The 21,226-nt window shown below is 39.1% G+C and overlaps 1 protein-coding gene across 2 annotated transcripts in view; it reads left to right on the plus strand.

The window, feature by feature from the left end:
- Positions 1-6,422: 6,422 nt before the first annotated feature.
- The window catches only part of LOC100786931 (dual specificity protein kinase YAK1 homolog), a 33,400-nt gene continuing 18,596 nt past the window's right edge, over positions 6,423-21,226 (plus strand). For both annotated transcript variants that reach the window (XM_041017812.1, XM_006585806.4), the window contains exons 1-10: positions 6,423-7,244; positions 14,474-14,673; positions 14,823-14,976; positions 15,063-15,172; positions 15,358-15,427; positions 15,504-15,586; positions 15,939-16,020; positions 16,115-16,155; positions 16,862-16,984; positions 20,979-21,129. In XM_041017812.1, the coding sequence (XP_040873746.1) occupies positions 7,056-7,244; positions 14,474-14,673; positions 14,823-14,976; positions 15,063-15,172; positions 15,358-15,427; positions 15,504-15,586; positions 15,939-16,020; positions 16,115-16,155; positions 16,862-16,984; positions 20,979-21,129 (1,203 nt within the window). In that variant the 5' untranslated portion in view covers positions 6,423-7,055. The remainder of the gene's footprint in view (positions 7,245-14,473; positions 14,674-14,822; positions 14,977-15,062; positions 15,173-15,357; positions 15,428-15,503; positions 15,587-15,938; positions 16,021-16,114; positions 16,156-16,861; positions 16,985-20,978; positions 21,130-21,226) is intronic.

A 21,226-nucleotide genomic window follows, 5' to 3' on the forward strand; every position in this document is an offset into this window, starting at 1 on the left:
TCAATGACAATTAACATTTGTAATGCACTACAAAAAAATGTAATGTGTAATGATGACTATTAACATAATGAAATTGATACACCTAGCAGAAAGGAGTCACAAATAGCAAAGCCCAAAAGGCAAAGTAATACCCCCTTGCGCTTGAAGGACTACGTACTTGATAGCTGAGCCATGCACAAAGGAGACAAGCAGCTTCGAGAAGACACAATCAACCATTAGAAGCTTCTGTTAGAATAACTAACTAGCAGTTAGATTTTCTGTTGTAGCCGTTAAGTTTGGTTCCTTGTAACAAACTATAAATGACTGAAAGCGCCTTGCAAAACGATAAGAAAATAAGAATACTCCTTTGTCTCTCTCTCTCTTCTTTCTCTTCTCTCTCTTCTCTCTTCTTCCTCAGGGAGGTTGCTGGGCCTTGAAGACCTAACATTGGTGCTTTCATTGTCGTTGCCATGGCTGATGTCACTCGCTCGAAGACAAGTACTGAACGATGGGAAGATGCCTTCGCCAAGCTTTCATCATCAATATCTTCCAGGTTCGACGAACTGCTCCAGAGGATGACTCAGTTGGAAACATCGTAGACCAACCCTCAAGGGCCTTCGCCTGCGTTCAATCCGACGCCAACAACCAACATGAGTACAGTCCACCACTTAAAGCTAGAAGTCCCGCGGTTCGATGGTTCTGACCCAGCTAGGTGGATATTCAAGATTTTGCAATTCTTTGAATATCATGAAACACCGGATCATGAGCGCCTCACAATCGCGTCATTCTACATAGAAGGGACAGAGTTAGCTTGGTTCCAGTGGATGTATCGCAATGGGTAGTTGTCGTTGTGGCCCGCGTTCCTTCACGCACTACACACACGATTCTCATCTTCAACGTACGAAGATCCCACTAGAATGTTGTGTAAGCTGACTCAACAATCGTCAGTGACAGCGTATATTTCAGAATTTGAAGCCTTAGCCAATCGCGTCATAGGACTTCCGGCACCGTTTGTGCTGAGTTGTTTCATCTCGAGGTTAAGTCCCGCCATTCGTCGGGAAGTGCAGGTGATGCAACCACAATCCTTGACTCAAGCAGTCTCCTTTGCAAGGCTGCATGAAGAGAAGCTTTGGGATGGTCGTCGTCAGAACACTCACGTCACAAAATTTCCACCCACACAAACCACCACACCGCCATCCACCAACTCCTTTGAACCTTCGTTGGTCTAAGGAACAACCAAACCTCAGACTACCATTGTTCCTTTTAAACGCTTGTCACCTACAGAATTAGCCCTTCACCGGGAGAAGGGATTATGCTTTAATTGCGACGAGAAATTTTCGCATGGGCACAAGTGCACTCCCTCGTTATTTCTGTTTGTTACTGAGGAGGAGGAAGGAAGCCATGAACCTGACTTGGTAACAGCAGTTTCTGATATCGATGAACTGCCGCCGGCGTAGATCAGCCTTTACGCTTTTTCAGGACATGGGGCTCCTAAAACCTTGCGTGTTTTTGGAGTAATTGGAAATCGTAGGGTTCGCATCCTCATTGATGGAGGAAGTACCCAAAACTTCCCGCAACAGGCGTTAATCTCCACCTTGGGGTTGTCTCCTCAAAATACATCACCTCTTAAGGTCATTGTGGGTAACGGGGAGGAACTCCAATGCCATCAGATTTGCCTAGATGTTCCGGTGAACATTCAAGACCATGCTTTCACAGTTGATTTTCACGTGTTGCCAATTTGCGGTGCGGACGTCGTCCTAGGAGTGCAGTGGCTCAAATCATTAGGGCATGTACTTACTGACTATACCTCTCTCACAATGAAGTTCATTTACGCAGGGAAGCTAATCGAGCTCACCGGAGAACGCAATAAGAACATGGAGCAAATTTCTCCTTCACAATTGCGACGCCTTATGCATACAGGTAACACCAGTAGTTATTTCCACATTCAGTTAGAACCTCACACCACTACCTTTCTACCCTTAACTTCCCAGATTCCAGAAATCAACAACCTCCTCACTAAATACGCCCCATTCTTTCAGCCATTAAACACCTTACCACCGTCACGACCCACTGATCACGCCATCAACCTCTTGCCAAACTCAACCCCTGTTAATACGCGTCCCTACCGTTACCCTTATTCACAAAAACAAGAAATTGAAAATCAAGTAGTTGTCATGATGAGCCAAGGCCATATCCAGCATAGTTCGAGCCTTTTTTCTTCACCTGTATTACTCGTAAAGATACGAGATGGCACATGGCATTTTTGTGTGGATTACAGGGCGCTTAATGCCATCACCATTCGAGATCGTTTCCCTATACCAACGGTGGATGAATTATTAGATGAACTGGGAGGTGCAACATGGTTTTCCAAATTAGATTTGATGCAAGGTTATCATCAAATATTGATGAAAGAATCTGATATCGGGAAAACAGCGTTTCGAACCCACCATGGCCACTATGAATTTCGCATGATGCCGTTTGGGCTTTGCAATGCCCCTTCGTCCTTCCATGCAACAATGAACCGCTTGTTTCAGCCATACTTACGCAAGTATATCATCATCTTCTTCGATGATATTCTAATATACAATCGGACTGTTAGTGATCATTTGATTCACTTAGAAACAACATTTCAAGTGTTAATGAATGGTAAATTCACACTCAAGCTACCCAAGTGTTCATTCGTGCAACAAAAAATTGAGTATCTGGGCCACATTGTTTCCGAGAAAAGCGTACAACTAGTGCCTGACAAGGTACAAGTTGTTCAACAATGGCCGCCGTTGCACACTGCTCACAACCTCCGTGGGTTTCTTGGACTTACAGGCTTCTATCGCAGGTTCATTAAAGGATATGCAACTATGGCAACCCCTCTTTCTCACCTGTTAACTAAGGATGGGTTTGCGTGGTCACCCAAAGCAGAAGCTGCCTTTCAAGCTCTCAAAAATGTTGTCACTAACACTCCGGTGTTAGCACTGCCGGACTTCACCAAACCGTTCACCGTGGAGATAGATGCATCAGGTTCCGGCATGGGTGCAGTGCTATCTCAGGAAGGACACCCAATCGCTTTTTTCAGCAAGCAGTTTTGCCCCAAGCTAGCGAGATCCTCAACATATGTACGCGAGCTTGCAGCCATCACCAACGCCGTTAAGAAGTGGCGGCAATACCTTTTAGGTCATCACTTTGTGATCCTTACAGACCATCGAAGCTTGAAGGAGTTGATGACTCAGGCGATTCAAACTCCTGAACAACACAGGTACTTGTCATGATTGCTGGGATTTGATTATTCCATACAATATAGAACATGTAAAACCAATGTAGTCGCAGATGCCTTGTCGTGGGTATCGGAGTCAACTACTGCGTCCTTCTTCATCCTTTCGACGCCACACTTCATGTTCTTGGAAGACTTATGGAAGGAACTCCAGTCACACGAGGAGTTCATTACTCTCAGAGAACAGATTCATTCGTCTCCGGTAGACTTTCCTGAATACACGATAACATCTCACTTCATTCTACATCAAGGACGCATATGGTTACCCCCCAACTACTCCTTCATCAATGTATTGCTTACTAAATTCCGTCAGACGCCCACAGGTGGTCATATGGGCTTCAGGAAAACTTTGAATCGTTTATCGGAAAACTTCACATGGAAGAACATGGCGGCGGACACACGCAAGTTTGTTGCTAGTTGTGTAGATTGCCAGCTTGTGAAGTATGAAACTGCAAAGCCAAGAGGTTTGCTCTGCCCTCTGCCCGTACCATCTCAGCCCTGGGAAGATCTGTCAATGGACTTCATAGTAGGGTTACCGGCGTACCGCGGTCACACCTGCATTTTCGTGGTAGTAGACCATTTTTCAAAAGGTCTTCATCTCGACATGCTGCCCTCGTAGCACACGATGCAAGGTGTTGCCCAGCTTTTCATGGAGATAGTAGGTAAACTCCATGGTATGCCTAGGAGCATCGTTTCCGATTGAGATCCACTTTTTGTCAACAGATTCTGGCAAACTCTCTTCTCCTTGAGTGGCATTAAGCTCAGGATGAGCTCTGCCTATCATCCACAGACAGATGGACAGACGGAGGTGGCCAACCGAGTGGTGGAGCAGTACTTGCGCACCTTTGTTCATCGCAAACCCACGACTTGGGGACGATTTCTGTTGTGGGCGGAGTGGTCGTATAACACCTCTGTTCACTCGACCACAGGATTGACTCTGTTCGAGGTCACCTTTGGTCGTAAGCCACCAAACTATCCTCACTATGTGGAAGGCTCTGCAAAAGTAGAAGCAGTAGATGAATGGCTGAGTCAAAGAGAAGAAGTGTTCTCGTTATTACGACAAAAGTTGCTTAAAGCTCAAGAACACATGAAGGCTATCGCGGATGGTCATCGCCGAGATCACGAGTTCCATATCGGAGACTGGGTCTTGGTAAAACTCCGGCCATATCGACAGACAACGGTTTCGGGTGCGACTCATTCCAAACTTGCCAAGCGTTTTTATGGGCCATTCCATATTGTAGAAAGAATGGGACCAGTTGCCTATAAGCTGGCATTACCAGAGCATTCTCGCATCCATCCCGTCTTTCATTGCTCTATCTTGAAGCCCTTCATCGGATCTCCGACATCGGAATAGGCCACGCACCTTCCTCCCTTGCCCGTGGACAACCAACCAGTTCTAGTTCCCTTAGCCATCTTGGCTCACAAGACCATTCCGTCAGACACAAGCCCAAAGCAACTAGTGTTAGTTCAATGGAAGGGTCTGCATCCTGATGAAGCATCGTGGGAAGAATGGTCAACCCTTAAATCCCTTCATCACCTTAAGGACAAGGTGTTATTCGAAGGCGACAGGAATGATACACCTAGTAGAAAGGAGTCACAAATAGCAAAGCCCAAAAGGCAAAGTAATACCCCCTTGCGCTTGAAGGACTACGTACTTGATAGTTGAGCCATGCACAAAGGAGACAAGTAGCTTCGAGAAGACACAATCAACCATTACAAGCTTCTGTTAGAATAACTAACTAGCAATTAGATTTTCTGTTGTAGCCGTTAAGTTTGGTTCCTTGTAACAAACTATAAATGACTGAAAGCACCTTGCAAAACGATAAGAAAATAAGAATACTCCTTTGTCTCTCTTTCTCTTTTCTCTCTTCTCTCTTCTTCCGCATGGAGGTTGCTGGGCCTTGAAGACCAGCTGCTAACAGAAATATGCCCCTCATGAATTATGGTGCTCCTCATGAATTCGATTTTCTTCCAAAACTACACCTACCCATCTCCTTCTATATTCCAAAAATAATCCAACCCTTCTCTTTTTATACATACTAGTTTTTCAACCCATGTGGCGGATGGGGTAAACAATTTATTTATGTAATTGTAGGATGATCTTGTATTAATTAATACAGTTTCCGAAGGTTAAAAAAAATTCTAGCTTTTTATTCAATTATTTGTTTTAACATATAAGTAAAACATTGAAAAATAATTCAAACTTTTAATTCCAACTAATAAGTAAAATAATGGAAAAGTAATATAACATGTGTAATTGTTAACTAAGCAATAATTGTAGTTATAAAATACTTTAAATGTATTTAAATTGTAGAAATAAATATGTAATTCTTTCATTATTTTTCACGTCTGAAGCATCTTATGAAAGAAAATAAATATAAAAATAATTTAGTAACATTATTTTATATGTAGGAATATTAGATAAAGTAATTTTGAATTTTAACAAAATGAAAACCTACATCAGACACTTTCCACTTTTATCTCATTTCTTATTGCTTTTTTCATCATTTAAATTCAATTTTCTTGCATTTTTTTATACTTTTTCCCATTCACCTACACTAAACACTTCCTTTAGTAGTATGAGAGTTTAAGAATCTATTGTTGAAGAGCATATTTTCCTCTTTAACATTTAACATCAACCGCTTGATTTTTATTTCGGAATTGTGTTGAATTTTTTAACCAATCCAATCGGTTGCTTTTTATGCAACAACACACATTGAAAAAAAACTAACAACTAAGATATTAGCACTTTATACTCATGTTATAATTTTAATTTAAATATAAAAAAGATATAGGATAAAAATAATAATTTTAATCTATTTATAAAATAATAAAAAATAACATTAAAAAAATTACCATACAAGTACAACTATACAAAAAAAAATTTATTTTTAAGCTCTTCTTTGTCATGGCTGCTAGGCGATCACACCCTTTGTCACCTGTGGGATATAGACCTGCCTCCAAATTTAAGAAAATAAAAATATATTTAAATCCAAAAAAATTATAAAAAAGAATATTATTTTACATCATGTCACAAGAATATTTTAAAAATAACCTAAAAAAATAAAATTTAAAAACATAAATTCTATGTACCCAGCAGATGTATAGTTATTAAATAAAAGCAATAATTAATTAATTAAAAGCACTAATAAAAAAGGTAAATGAAGCTAGAGTTGGAATGAGGGAGTGCTGATTGTGTTGCCATTTGCCCACATTAAAAAGAGGGGATTTTTGTTCCCACAAAAACAAAAAATAAGAAAGAAAGAATTCCTCATCACTGCTAGGACCGAACCAAGACGGCGTGTCGTGCAGTGCCTGTCTCCGAGACCAACGAAACGCAGCACCCGTTGCATCTCTCTCTTAATCCTCTTTCTCTTTCTTTGAAAGCAACAACCAAAGAAGAAACTAAATTATACAATAATCGAAATCCCTCTACACAGAACCAAAACCCTCATTACATCCGATCGATCAATTTTCTCCATTTTGCGACCAATTTCCCCTCTTTCCATCGGATTAAATTCGGAAGAAGAAAAGCGGAACCCGCGAATCGATGGATCTCGGGTTCGAGGCGAGGATTGGAGGGGCGTGGAGGTGGGGCCCGTGATGGGATTGAAATCGGTTGGATTGATTGGAAGAAGAAGCACTTTCGCAGTGGTGGTGGTGGTGATGAGAAGAAGAAAAGAAGGAGGGGCAATAATGGAAGTCGAATTGGGGAAAGTGAATCTTTCTCTCACTTGAATTTGGGGGCGGCTTTCTCTCTCGCTCGCTCTTTCTTTGTTGTTTCTTTTTGTTAACTTTTTGTTTGTGGATCATGGATGGGGTCGCACGTGCGGGGGAGGAGCAGGCTCAGTCATCATCATCATCATCGGACTTGGCCTCGGGGTGGCGTCCCCGCGGCTTCGTGTTCTCTCCTTGCAAGCCTAAGGCCGAAGAAGAAGATGCTTCTGCTGCTGAGAAGAAGCCGCAGCAGCAACCGTTGCGCGTGGTTGTGAGGAAACCTGTGAGTTTGTGTTTTGATTTTGGTTGCTTTTTGTGAGAATAAGTGTGCGTGTGTGATTAAATTGGCTGGCTTGTTTTGTGTTTTTGTGATCAAAATTGTATGGCGAGAGTTTTTGACTGAAAAAGGTGTTTCTTTTAGGGAAAATAGAACTGGGTGCCTTGTTTTGTGATTAAAATGGTATGGTGATAGTTTTTGAGTGAAAAAGGTGTTTCTTTTAGGGTATTTATAATGGGGTGTTGGGATTTAGAGATGCTAGAGGTGGGAATAGTTTGGGAATAGTTGAGTAGAATTTGTTGGTATATTTTGCCAGTTTTTTAGGTTTGGTGGACTTCATGTGTTCTGTAGATATACTCTTGTTTTGTTTGTGTAGTGTTGTTGGATTCTTGTAGTCTTCGTTCATCACTTCTCTTCGCCATAGCAACAGTTAAAAATATGAAGAAGAAGTGGGTTAAAGGGAAAATGGTTATGACTTTTGTAATAAATTGAATGATGGCCTACCATGCTATCATTTTGTACTGAGTCCAGATCCTGTGCACTTTAATGCTCTTGTTATAGATTACGTTGATTTGCTCATTTGAAAAGAGAAGCATAGAGGTTTCTAGTTCCTTACTTAACTATGCTATCCACAATTTTGATAGTGTTGAAGATTCCAATTTTCTTTGAATTTTCACATTTTTCTAAATGATAGGAAATTTCTGAGCGGGAGTATTGGTTGGATCTTGTTGATTATATTCATCTGTCTTTAGTTTTTATTTAAAGGATTTGATCCTTTGACTCCTTTGGAGTGTTTTTGTGCAAATTCTTTTCCCAATTGATAACTTTTGTTGAATTGAGCTACTGATGTGTTTCAGGTAAATGGTCACTTTTGCCTAATATGCATGCTATGTATGGTACATGTTCATCATCTGTTAATGCCTCCTTTTGCTACTGATTCTTTATTCTTTATTCTCTATTAATGTACCTGTTTGGTCAATGCTGAGTGTGCCCTATGTCCTTGGAATAATATCCACGTGCTATCTTTAGTGATTTGGTATATAGAGGCTAAATCTTTATGGCATTGGTTTAAAAGGCTTTATGCATTGATGATTTTTTATGACAATGTTTAACTTATTCTACTATTTGGTGGTGCATTTGGTTGGAGCCTATAGTTTCATTTTGCTTGGTAGCTAATTTGGAATAAGCTTGGGTGATTGGGGTTCTATTTAATTTTAGACACATGGTCTTCATAAGGTGTTTTCTGTTGAGAAGAGAAAACAAGAGACATGACTGAATATGTGTGTCAATGTACACATCAGAATGTATTACTATATATAGCGTGGGTAATAATTACATAGAAAACAATTGCCTAATTACCATAATTTTGTACATCGTAGAATTTCCTAATTACCATAATTAACAATATCCATCTCCAACAATTGTCTAATGACCACAATTAAAGATATTTTCAATATCTAACACTCCCCCTCAAGTTGGAGCATATAAATCATATGCGCTTAGCTTGTTACAAATATAACCAATTCGAGGACCCCTCAAAGACTTAGCAAAGACATTTGCCAATCTTCTCCCTGATGAAGTGGTAATCTACCTCAATAATGTGCAACTTGATTATCGAGTGTTATCTGTGTAACATCTTCAAACTTTAGTTCTTTGAGCAACTTTTTCAGCGAAATAAGTTCCTTAGTGGCTGAAGCCATGACTTGTTACTGTGCTTCTGCACTGGACTTGCAACATTTTGCTTCTTACTTTTCTAGGAAATATGCAAAATATCCAGAGGTGGATCTCCTATCAGTGGAAGAGCCAGTTCAATTTGCATCCGAATATCCCACAATTCAAGTATGAGCCCTGTCTTCATACAAAAGACCTATTCTTGGAGCTCATTTGATATATTTTAGAATACGAATGACAACATCTCAATGTCCTTCACAAGGAGAGTTAAGAAATTGACTCACTATACTATATGCAAAGGAAATATCTGGTCGAGTGCAGTGTTATTAAAAAGCGACCATGACGGCACCATGGCGGAATGGCGTCGCGGAATTTCGGAAAAACACCACCAAATAGCGGTGGCGTTGCGGGTTTCTTATGGCGACTGCCATAGCCATGGCGGTCATGGCGGAATCGCATGAATGGCGGAATAGCGGAATTTTTATTTTTAAAAAACATGCGCGACAGGGGTTGGGCTGACCCGAGCCAACCCTACCCGAGTTTCTCCTCTTCAGCGGCGTGACCAGCAGCAGTCTGCAGCGCGACGAACGGCGGCGCAGGCGCCGACGACGCACACGACAACTGCAGACAACGTTCTCAAGTGCGACGGCAGCAGACCAGCAGACGACGCACGCGAGAGACCGACGACCGATGACCGACACACGATGCACACGACTGCCGCACGCGACTGCCGCACGACGCACGTCGACGGCGACGGTAGTGCTCTGGCGCATTTTATTTTTTTTGTTTTGTCCATGGCAGACTGGCCTCTTAAACAAAGAAGGAAGAAAGGCATTTGAGAATTGTATTTTTCCTTTTGCTAACTGGTTCCACCTAACCCATAACCCATAATCAAATAGATTCAATCGCTTGCCCTGGGCTGAGGGCGTTTTCTTTTTTCTGTTTGACACCTGTTTTTGATGTGGGGTGCTTTTTTTTTTCCTTTTTCTATTTGACACCCTTTTTTATTTTTTACACCCGTTTTTTGTTTTTTTTTTTCAGTTATTTGAATGCAATCCATTGTTTTTTTTTAATGTTTTATTTATATTTATATGTATATTTTTATTATTTTTTTGTCCGCCATGACGTCCGCCATTTTCCGCTATGCCATCCGCCATATTTTTATGGTGGATTTTTGACTTTCCGCCATGAACCACCATCCGCCATTAACAACATTGGTCGGGTGACAGTGAGACAATTCAGCTTCCCAGCCAATTGTCTGTATCATTATGGATCTAAAACTGGCTCATCCTAATTTGGTAGAAGTTGGGAATTGTGACTCATAGGTGTGTCAATAGGCTTAGCATTTATATCACTGTTTTACTGTAATGTTGTGTGTCAAGGATGACCACACTAAGCCTTTATTTATAATGAGCAAATAGGATCAGTATTGATTACATATGATCAATCTAATAATTAATAATAAGGACTAAATCACTAATTACTATCCAATTTGATGGTTTTAGGGGTCAACGATGGCAGAGTTGGTGGATTGCACTCACTTGGTGTACTTGCCATCATAGGAATAGGATTGCATTCCTAAATGAAAGCTTTAATGGTCATAAATTGATGCAGGATGCATTATTCTTCTGCTGGACCTGGTTTAAAAACTTGGAAAGAGGATTTGATATCCCATTTCACTCGTGGTCTAGCAGATAGCAGTATTAGGGATGTTTTTTGTATTGAGAGGGGGGGGGGGGGGTGGTTGCCTAGCTAATAGACAGATCTTTGGTTCTCTAATACTTATTCTGTATATTGTATTAGCTAACCATAGGTCTGCTCTCGTTGATGCTAGGCTGTTTGTAAATCAGTACCACTTGTACTGCTTTCATTAATATATATAATATATCTACTTTTGCCGATAAAAAAATGTAATCTTAACACTCACCCGAAAGCTCGAGCATATACTGCACATGAATCGAGCTTGTTGCAAATGTGGTCAACCTAATAGAAACTAAAGGCGGTTCGTTGGAGACGCGTTACACGTCGTGTGTGTGAACTTCATGTGCCAGGGTCCTAAGTGGGGTCGCGTGCAGTGGTGTTTTGAGTTGGCTACGCATGTGGATGACATGGCGGTCTTCGGCGATGATGACAGGTATTGTTCACCCGTGAAAAAAGCAAAAAGATCCATTGGGGATGCCTTGAGGTGGAGGGAGAGAAGACCAGTATGACGCTGGCTGGAGATGCATCACGCGTCGGGTGCGTGAACTTCACGTGCTAGGGCCCTGGGTTGAGTCACATGCGGCGATGGTTTGAGTTGGCGGTTTTTGGCGATAGGCGACAATGGTTGAAGGTGAGCCCCGACGAAAAGGCGTTGGGAAGTCTGCCAAAAGAGGGCAAAGAAGCCATGATAAATGAAAACAAAAACACAACCTGAATAAAACCAAGTATGGAAAATAAGGCCCAACAAAAGACAGTCTCGGAATCGCTTGAATTTGACTGTGCTTTGTGTGCCTTAGTTTAGGGAGTTTGGCATCGGAAACAAACGCCGAAAATATGGCTGGACGCGCCACCACATGTCAGAACAGTGGGGGCGCTCAAATGCCGTTTGGCACGCAAAGGAGGGGCACATGAGAGAGCGTCAAAGCTCTGATGAGGTCTCCATGATGATCGTGTAGATGGTGATGCTGGTGATTGGGTCCCCAGATGAAAAATTCACCGAAGCTTCGGCGGCGATTGCCAGAAAAGGAGATAAATTGCTGGAAAGAGGGGCAGCGAGCATAAAAAGGAGAAAGTCCACTGGAATGTGGAAATAGGTCGTTGGAAGTAGGATGACTAGTAAAGAGGTCCATCGGGGACAATAGGTCCTCATTGGAACACGATTTTCGTTATTCCTCTCTCAAGAAGAACCTATACTCTAAGATACCATATAACAGTGTTTTACTGTAATGTTGTGTGTCAAGGATGATCACACTAAACCTTTATTCATAATGAGCAAATAGGATCAATCTAATAAGTAATAAGGACTAAATCACTAATTACTATCTAATCATAAATCATAAATAGCAGAATAATATGTAATCTTAACAGCATTCAACAGCAAGTTTTGTTCAAAATATCCATTGCATACTTCCTTTGGGAAATGGCAATACCACTCTTAGTTTGTGCTACTACCTCTATCCCCAAGAAAACAAAGTCTACCAAGATCTTTTGTTTCAAAATGGTGGTGCATGTGTTGCTTTAATTGGGTGATGGCATGGTGGTCACTACATGTAATAACAATGTTGTCAACATAAACAAACAAGTAGATATATCCTGCAGTGGAATGGCGATAAAAGATTGAGGCTTAATTGCGGATCCCCTATCTTGCCTTACTTACGGCCTCTTTCGGAGTTACTTGAATTGCAACCTCGAGGGTGGCGGTTTAGTCCCACATCGACTAGTGATATGGCCAAATTAAAGAATATAAGTGGGGGCAAGCCTCACTTTACTAGTCGGTTTTGTAGAGATGAGTTAGGCCTGTAACCCATATTCTAAGACAAACTTTAATCCAAACATGCACTGAGTTATCATCCTCGTTTCAAGACATGCCATTTACTTAAACACAGTACCGAATCTACCAACCATGTCTTGGGAGACTATTTGAGTCCATATTAGGATTTGTGAAGACTACATACTAATCCGGAAGACTCCCATTGAGCAACAAAGTTGTGAGGTTGTTCCATATAAACTTCTTCAAAGAGATCACCGTGATTCTTACTTAGATAAGCCAATTTGGTCCTTCAAAAGTTAAATCTTTTGTTTGGGCTTCTTTTATAAACCAGATTAATACCAATGATTTTACGTAAAATTTGAAGACCTCTAACTACATTGTCTCCTAATTATTGTGTTTTATACAGATGGATTTTTGTTAATGCTTCACATTTATTATTGCTTTGCTCATTAGTTTCCCATTGGAATAATTCGTTTGGTGTTGTCCACAACAATGTTGTTGGTGAAGATTGGGTTTTCCCCGAGGATCTCCAAAAGTTCTGGTTTGTTAATTATAGAGTTTTTGCACCAATTGGGTTGCTAAAAGGCTTTGGCATTATTCTCAATCTAGGGTTGTTTGGTGTACATAATTGGACAGAAATGCTAGAATTTTTATTGGTCAATTGTTTCCCTTAGAGGTCATTTGGAATTGAGTAGTTCATTTAGCTTCTTTATATGCCTTTTTTTGTGTCTGTGTGTGGGGGGATGTTCTCTCTGGTGGATCTACAAAGTGATTGATGTGCTGTGTTACATGTATGATGTTGGTGTTTTTTTCCCCTTCATTTAGTTTTTTCCTTTGGTAGGCTAGGTCTCCCAAGTTTTTTGTACTTGGAAGATTTATTTCCTTAACTTTTTAAAAATAAAAAATCCAAATATGTTTTCTTCTGAAGTTTGACAACTTGCAAGGCATCATTCTTCCTCCTATTCTCCTCAATCTAATAAAAAACTTGGAAGTGAAGACAAAGGAGATCCAATAGACACAAGTTGGTGCCAGAGATTAGTGAGCAAATCAATTTCTTTATCTCAAACCTGGCTAGGCATAGCCTTTGCAGTAAGTTTAGTAATGCAATTCATGTACTCACCACTTAAACACGTTGAGGCAATTTACAGGATTGAGGTATTTCAAAAGTGCTTCAGGTAGAAGATTATTTTTTAAGAAAACTGGGAGCAAGGTATTGAAGTGTGCACAGATGCAGACTGGGCTGGATCCATTATTGACCGAAGGTCAACATCTGGTTACTGTACTTGGAGAAGCAAAAAACAAAATGTTGCGGCTAGAAGTGGTGCATAGGCTGAATATAGAGCAATGACACAAGGAGTTTGTGAAATTCTATGGCATAAAAATAATTCTACAAGAGTTACAACTGCCTATTACTCTCTCCATGAAGCTGTATTGTAATAACAAAACTGCAATTATTTTATTCCAGAACCCAATTCAACATGACCAGACCAAGCATGTAGAAATTGACAGAAATTTTATAAAAGAGGTGGATGTAGGCCTAATTTGGATGCCATTTGTTCCTTCTTCACAGCAAGTAGTAGATGTTCTTATGAAAGGATTGTTTATACCTAATTTTGACTAATCTATAAGCAAGTTGGGCATGCTGGACTTCTACACACCAACTTGAGGGGGATGTTGACTTTTAATTTAAATTTACAATAAGGATTTTAGAAAATTCAGGAGGCTAAGATCAAGATCAGATTATTCAAATCTGATTGGATTTTATTCTCCATATTTTCTCCCTATCATATCCTTGTGTTTATTTTATAATCAGGGTGGTGTGGTTAAAACGTCTCGTAGTCATCTCTGCCTATATAATTCTTTTCCAATATGTATGTATGTATGCATGTATGTATGTATCATTGTCTAGCTATTGATTTTTATCCTATTACTTTTCTATCTTATTCATTTCTAATTACTTAAACATATAGCTGTAGCATCATTTTGATTTAAGATGGAAATTTGATACATTATTAAGTTGTCATTTATATCTGGCTGTTTGGAGCTTATGGTACCTAAAATTGTGAACTGATGCTCACCTTCTAATTTACAGTTGGTGGCTAGATTAACCAAGGAAATAGTTGAAACATACCAAATATGCAATCCACAGTTTAAATATTCTGAAGATCTAAATCCAAAAAGATTTTTGACCAGCCCATCTGTTGGAGTGCTTAATGATGGCTATGATAATGTAAACTCGGATCTTATTTTGACAGTGAATTTTGTGTTGATCCATTTAGAGAAAAATAAAAGGTTTGTGATCCATATTTCCTTCCTTTGTTTCATGTTGTCATTATATAATGAATACCAAAAGCTAAAATGTTGATTTTCAGTTGATACCACCTTACCCATCTGACAACCTAGTACCTCTTCATTAAACTTTGCATTTTGATGTGGTGCAGATATATTGTCAAAGATCTCCTTGGCCACGGGACATTTGGACAAGTGGCTAAATGCTGGGATTCAGATACCAACAGTTTTGTTGCCGTGAAGATCATTAAAAATCAACCTGCATACTATCAACAGGCGCTGGTTGAAGTAACTATTTTAACAACGGTAACCTCCTGTTGTTATTATTGAGATGCTTCTCATTTTCTTGGAAGTCCATGAGAAATTATTCATGTATACTCTTTGTCCTGCAGTTAAATAAGAAGTATGATCCCGAGGATAAGCATCACATTGTTCGTATATATGATTATTTTGTATATCAACGACATTTGTGCATTTGCTTTGAATTGCTGGACACAAACTTGTAAGTTCTGGACTTTTTTTTTTTCCATTTAGAATTTATCATTGAGAATGAGACTGCATTTAAAGCTTGAATGGTGTTCGCGTTCTACTGAACTAAAGATATTTGGTTGGTTTTGCAATGTTGCTATCCTAGATTTGTTATTTTCTCTCTTGTATATTTTAGTGTTGACATAGTGTAGTATACAGGTATGAGCTTATCAAGATGAATCATTTTAGGGGATTATCACTTGGTATTGTTCAGCTATTCTCTAAGCAGGTATGCCAATTCTTTGTATGACCTTTTGTTGGTTTTGTTTTCTTATCATAATCTATTTTCTTAAATTTGTTACAAGATTTTATACGGACTGGCTCTACTAAAAGAGGCTGGCATCATTCATTGTGATCTGAAGCCAGAAAACATTCTTTTATGTACGAGGTTGGTTTCTTACATGAAGGTGCTCATAAAGAACTGTATGCAGCAGCTATTTCTTAAGGATTTAATACCTCTAAACTGAGGGTGACGGATTCACTTTAGAGAGTAAAATGAAGGTTTATAGCTATTGATTAAAAAATCAACAGTTGAGATTTAAATAACTACATAATTTATTTTATATACATGAGTATGCATTTAATCACAATCTCAACAGTTACTTTTATAATCAATGGTTATAACTTTCTCTTTACTCTAAAGTGAGTCCCTCACCTTGGAGGAATCAAATCCTTTTCTTAAATTTGCAGGCTGCAGCTTTTTTATTTTGATGTATGATTTAATTATGTTTCACATGTAGCACTGTGAAGCCAGCAGAAATAAAAATCATTGACTTTGGATCAGCATGCATGGAAAACCGCACCGTTTACTCTTATATTCAGGTTTATGTTTACTGTAGAAAGTAGGATTTTATGATAATTCCTATTGTAATTATCATTGTCTGGTACCTAAACTTATTCTCTGTTTTTATTGCAGAGTCGATACTATAGATCACCTGAGGTTCTTCTTGGATGTCAGTATCCTAATTGATGAAATCAGTAGCTGATGCCTTTCTTTTCAAGCATTTTTTCTTTTTCATTATTTTATTGCTTTACCTTTCTGTTAGCTCATCATCTTTCTACATTGCAATATGTGTGGAATTAGCTTAGTATTCTTAATTAATTCGAATGTAAAAGTTGTGCTGCAGCAGGTGCAGCTATAGTTTGAGTTGCCTTGGCATAATATGTCATTAGACTGGGAAGGAATTGAAGTTTTTAAATAAGCTTTATCAAATCACAATTGAAGTTTCTACATTTACTTGTTGCTTGGTATTTTACTTTTATGACTTAGTTGCGGAGAATTGTTGAAGAAAACTTAAAATTTTAGATCAGCTGGAACTATTATCCATCATCTTGTGCCATGTTTTTCTTCCATTTGTTTGGGGTGCAGGGATTGAATTTGGTTGATTCTCTGAAACCTTGGCTTTCTTTATAACCTTTTTAATGTTTCAATCTTGCTAAGATTGTATGACAGGTTTGTTATAGTCACATTTGGACATGGTTTTCAATATCCTCATACTTCTTTACGAATGAAATAATTCAAATACATATAGGATACTTAAGAGCACAGAGATGTCTCACATTCTGAATGTGTGTATTCTTCAGAAGTTTTGTTTCCTTTTTAAATAATTTATTTTCAGGTTATTTTTATGTACTTGCTTCATCATTCCTTAGCTCTTATTAGATACACAACAGCTATTGATATGTGGTCCTTTGGGTGCATAGTGGCAGAATTGTTTCTTGGATTACCATTATTCCCTGGGGCTTCAGAATTTGATCTTTTGAAACGGATGATTGAAATTCTTGGGTATGCCACTCTCTCTCAAGGAGGAAACATTTTAATTATGTTGCTATACAATTTATATAGCAAAAAATGTGATATCACCTTGAAGATATTTCTTTCTTTATCCCTCTAATTTATACTTTTCATGTTAGCCTAGAGAAAATTTGTCAAAGGAATTTAAGTATCCATTTTCATATAACGGGATGAAGAAGTTCCCTTGAGCAGAGCACCACATACTAGCTAAATAAATAACCCTTTCCCAAATGTTGACTTGAGATGAATAAGTTCCCTTGTAAATTATAGCATTCTATTACAAACAAAGGCAACAGAAAACAAGAAAGACAGAGCACTGCCATAGGATCTTAGCTTCTTTACAAAAGCTGAAACCTCAAAATTTAATAAGGAGAAACTGGTGTAGGTCCTTAGGGCAGCTCAATTCTAATAAAAAATCCCGATATCTTATTCCGAAGAAAATTCTCAGCAGTTCAATGCATATTAATAGAGTTTGAGAGAGATTGAGAGTGAGGAAGATATTATTATTCAACCCAAGTCTTGAATCATTACATGCTCAGTTTATATAGAGCTTAACTAACAGAATGGTAGTTAGTTAGTTAGTTACTACAGCTGTCTACAGCTGTAATGACAGCTGTCAACAGTTGTACTAATGAAAGAAAAATAAACCCATCAGAGTAGGTATACTCTAATACATAAAAAGATGAGTGGATCATCTGTGACTGAGTAGACATGAGATAGGGCTAGAGAGCTGATAGAGATCATGGAACTCACATTCGGCACCAATCATCCATCCTGCACTCTGGTCATACAAATATGTAGATTCCTTAGTGAAATATATAACACAATCAAGGAAGCAAGCCAAAAGATTAACGGAAAGCAAATTAAATGGGGAACTCATAACATAAAGAATAGAGCCAACAAATGAAAGTGAGAGGGTGGGTGGTACGAACTCCATGGGATTGTGTTATGTAACTTTTAGCTATGTTGATTGAAGATAAATCACCAGAGGTAGAAATGGAGGAGAATAGAGAATTGTTGATGTGATCAGTGGCACCTGAGTCCAAGACCAAAGTAATTGGGTATGGCGATTGGGAGACGCGAGCCAAGGAATTAATAGTGTGTGGCAGAGGCAATGGTACTAGAGGAATGGTACTAGATAGACTGCCCACTAGAGGAAATCTCCTTCGAAGAAATGTGCAGATGCAGGACACTTCTTGCCCTCTGTGTGGGAATGCTCAAGAGGAGGTGGATCACTTGTTCTTCAATTGTGAAATGACCATAGGGCTGTGGTGGGAATCTATGAGCTGGAATCAGATGGTTGGCCCCATTGCATCATCTCCAGCAGCACACTTTATTCAATTCTGTGAGGGCTATGCAGTAGGGCAAAATCAATCTCGTCGATATGGATGGTGGGTAGCTCTGACTAACTCTATATGGAAGCATAGAAATCAGCTGGTTTTCGAGGGTAATCACTTTCAACCATCTAAAGTGATGGAGGATGCTTTATTCCTCAATTGGTCATGGCTAAAGACCAGAGAGAAACATTTCAGTATTTCTTTCAACCAATGGTCTTCTAACCTTGTGGTTTATTTTAGTTGATATGGGCTGGGTATATTGTATATCTGTATTGGGTTGGATATTTTATCCTTTGTAGTGATTTATGGAGGGTTTGTTTTGGTTGGGAGGCGACACTCTTAGTGTCATGTAATTACGTGTAATTCTTCAGTACTTCTGGTACTGATCTGATATTATTAATAATATATATATCTATGTTTGCCTTCCAAAAAAAAAAAAAAGAGGAATGGTGTCCCATAAAAACCATAGAAAGTCAAAATAGGCAGTCAAGAGTGGCTTTGGAGGGTTCGAGGACAAAACAGATTTTGAGGTAGGACCTGTGCAACATTCTTAGTGTGAAGAGTTTGACAATGTAGAGGCCAACACTTGTCAAAGGTATGGCTCAACTGGTGGCAATGGTCTTACTTGGGTCATAATTTCCCAAGCTTACTACTTATGGAGGAGGAGGAATATCTGACTTAGAGGGCTGCTTGGTCAGAACCCCGAGTAAAGTGTGTTAAGAGTTATTGTAATAAAAGTCATTAGGGTTTAGTCTTGAGTATATGGGCTTGGACCACATGGTCTTATGTATTACTCTCTTAACAACTCTCTTAACAACATAGGTAACCCAACAATGGATCTATGATAGACTCTAATACCATCTTTTAGAATATGGTCTTAGGGTTTAACTCAACTTCACAAAACCAACTTGTAAGGTGAGTGAGGACTGTCCAAATCTTATTAGCACTACTTAGAGCATATTTCTAGAAGGTGTGGGACTAAACACACCGCTTCACATTGAATACAATGAAGGTGCTATAGGCTGCAATTAAGGCCCAAATAGGCCGCAATTGAGGTGAGATAGGAGTGATTGTAAATAAGGAAGATTTCCAACACCAATTGACAAGTGACATGAGCGTGAAAAAAACTTATGCATCGATGGCTGAACAGTGGATTTGATGTTGTTGCAGAGTTGGGTATCGATCTTAGTTCACCTGGTATAGGAGTGCTCTGCAGCTGATGCAGTCAACCATGGCAGTGAGGTGAGCAGTTTAATCCTACCAGATAAGCCACAAGTTAATATTTGAGGCCCAAATATCATAGTTTCTATTATCCAACTTGTTGGTTGACTTGGCCTTTAGCAGGTCCTTAGAACCATTAGAGGGGAAATTCCAGCCATGTGTCATAAATACAAGGATTTGTAGTTACCCTAATTAATGTAATTACACAATGAATAATGTGGCCCATTTACATTGTTTCTAACGTGTTATTTGTGTATTCTCCTAAAGCATAAAAGTCAAAATTAGCCTTCTCTCCTGAACTCTGTCAATAAGGTTAAGACTGAAGGTGTAGAGAAGTCATTTTTCTCTAGGAATCAGAACTAGGCTTTGAATTTGAAAGTCTCACAGTGACGAATACAAGGGGAATGAAACAACTCTATTATATCTTCCATCTTCTCCCCATGCTTCAGGATCTACCCTTGCTGCCTGCCCCCCACCCCAAGCCCCATCCTTATTCCGGTTCCTTTCTGGTTGCACTTTAGATTTCAATCCAGTCAATGATGGTGATGGTCATTGGTATCACAATGGAATATGCTTCGATGCTTGTGCTGTTGATCTCAACTTGTTTGATTTGTGTGTCATCAATTAGGGTTGGCAGATGCTCATTTCATTTTGTCTTTGTCCCTGATTTTTTTTTTAATAATACGTGACTCATTTGTTTCACTAAAAACTGGCAAGTCACTGGTTTTGCAAACATTTGGCAGCATCAGACCAGTCAGTACTGGTTCTGAGGCACATCTGATAATTGTGTTGTTTGGACTAGTTGGTTGACTGGTTTGCTAGTTCACCAGTCAAACTGCCCGGTCTGAGGTGAGTTTCACACCAATGTTTGTATGCCCAAAATAAGTCCCGAATTAGACACTGGGTGACTATTTTAAACCGATGCTGTGGATTCCATCAATGACATCACATGGTGTTTCTTACTTTCTCCCACCCCAGAAGTCTTTTAACATCTTAGATTCTTCTGTCTCTTTCTTAGACAGAAATGAACCCCTTGTTCGGAAGGAGGGAAATAGGATGGGGAGTGAGGATGTAATTAATTTGTGAAATTTGGAGGAGAAATAAGCTGGAAATAATTTTAAAAATCCCACTGTACTATTTCCACTCATTTTTCTATCTCTCTGCTCATCTCTTCTCTATTTTTCTTCAACCGAAATACCTTTAATTTTCACTTTGTTTCTTACATATTTCCACCCATTCTTTTTATTTTCATTCACCCTATTTTTCTCCTCTCTACCAAACAGGGCTGAAGGGTAGGTTTTAGATTTTGAATATGAAACAAAAATATTAGATGTAGCTCTCGTATGGTTGTATGCAAGTTAGTTGGTTTTGTTTTGTTTTTTTTTACTACTTTGATTAATATTATAGATGTTGTGAATATATTGTAGAGGACAACCACCTGATTATGTACTAAGGGATGCCAAAAACACAAGTAAATTCTTTAAGTGTATCGGGAGTCTCCAGAACATAGATAATAGTGAGAGTTCCAAAAATGGAAGAAGTGTTTATCAAGCATTGACAGTGGAGGAATATGAAGCTGTAAGTTTTATATGTTTGTTTTTTCTGTAGGATCTTTCTCCAAAATGAACAATGTGGCATCTCTTCAAATCCTTTTCTCTTTTTTGGTTCCTTTTTT

Source organism: Glycine max, chromosome 8 (genome assembly GCF_000004515.6).
Source record: "Glycine max cultivar Williams 82 chromosome 8, Glycine_max_v4.0, whole genome shotgun sequence".
NCBI lineage: Eukaryota > Viridiplantae > Streptophyta > Magnoliopsida > Fabales > Fabaceae > Glycine > Glycine max.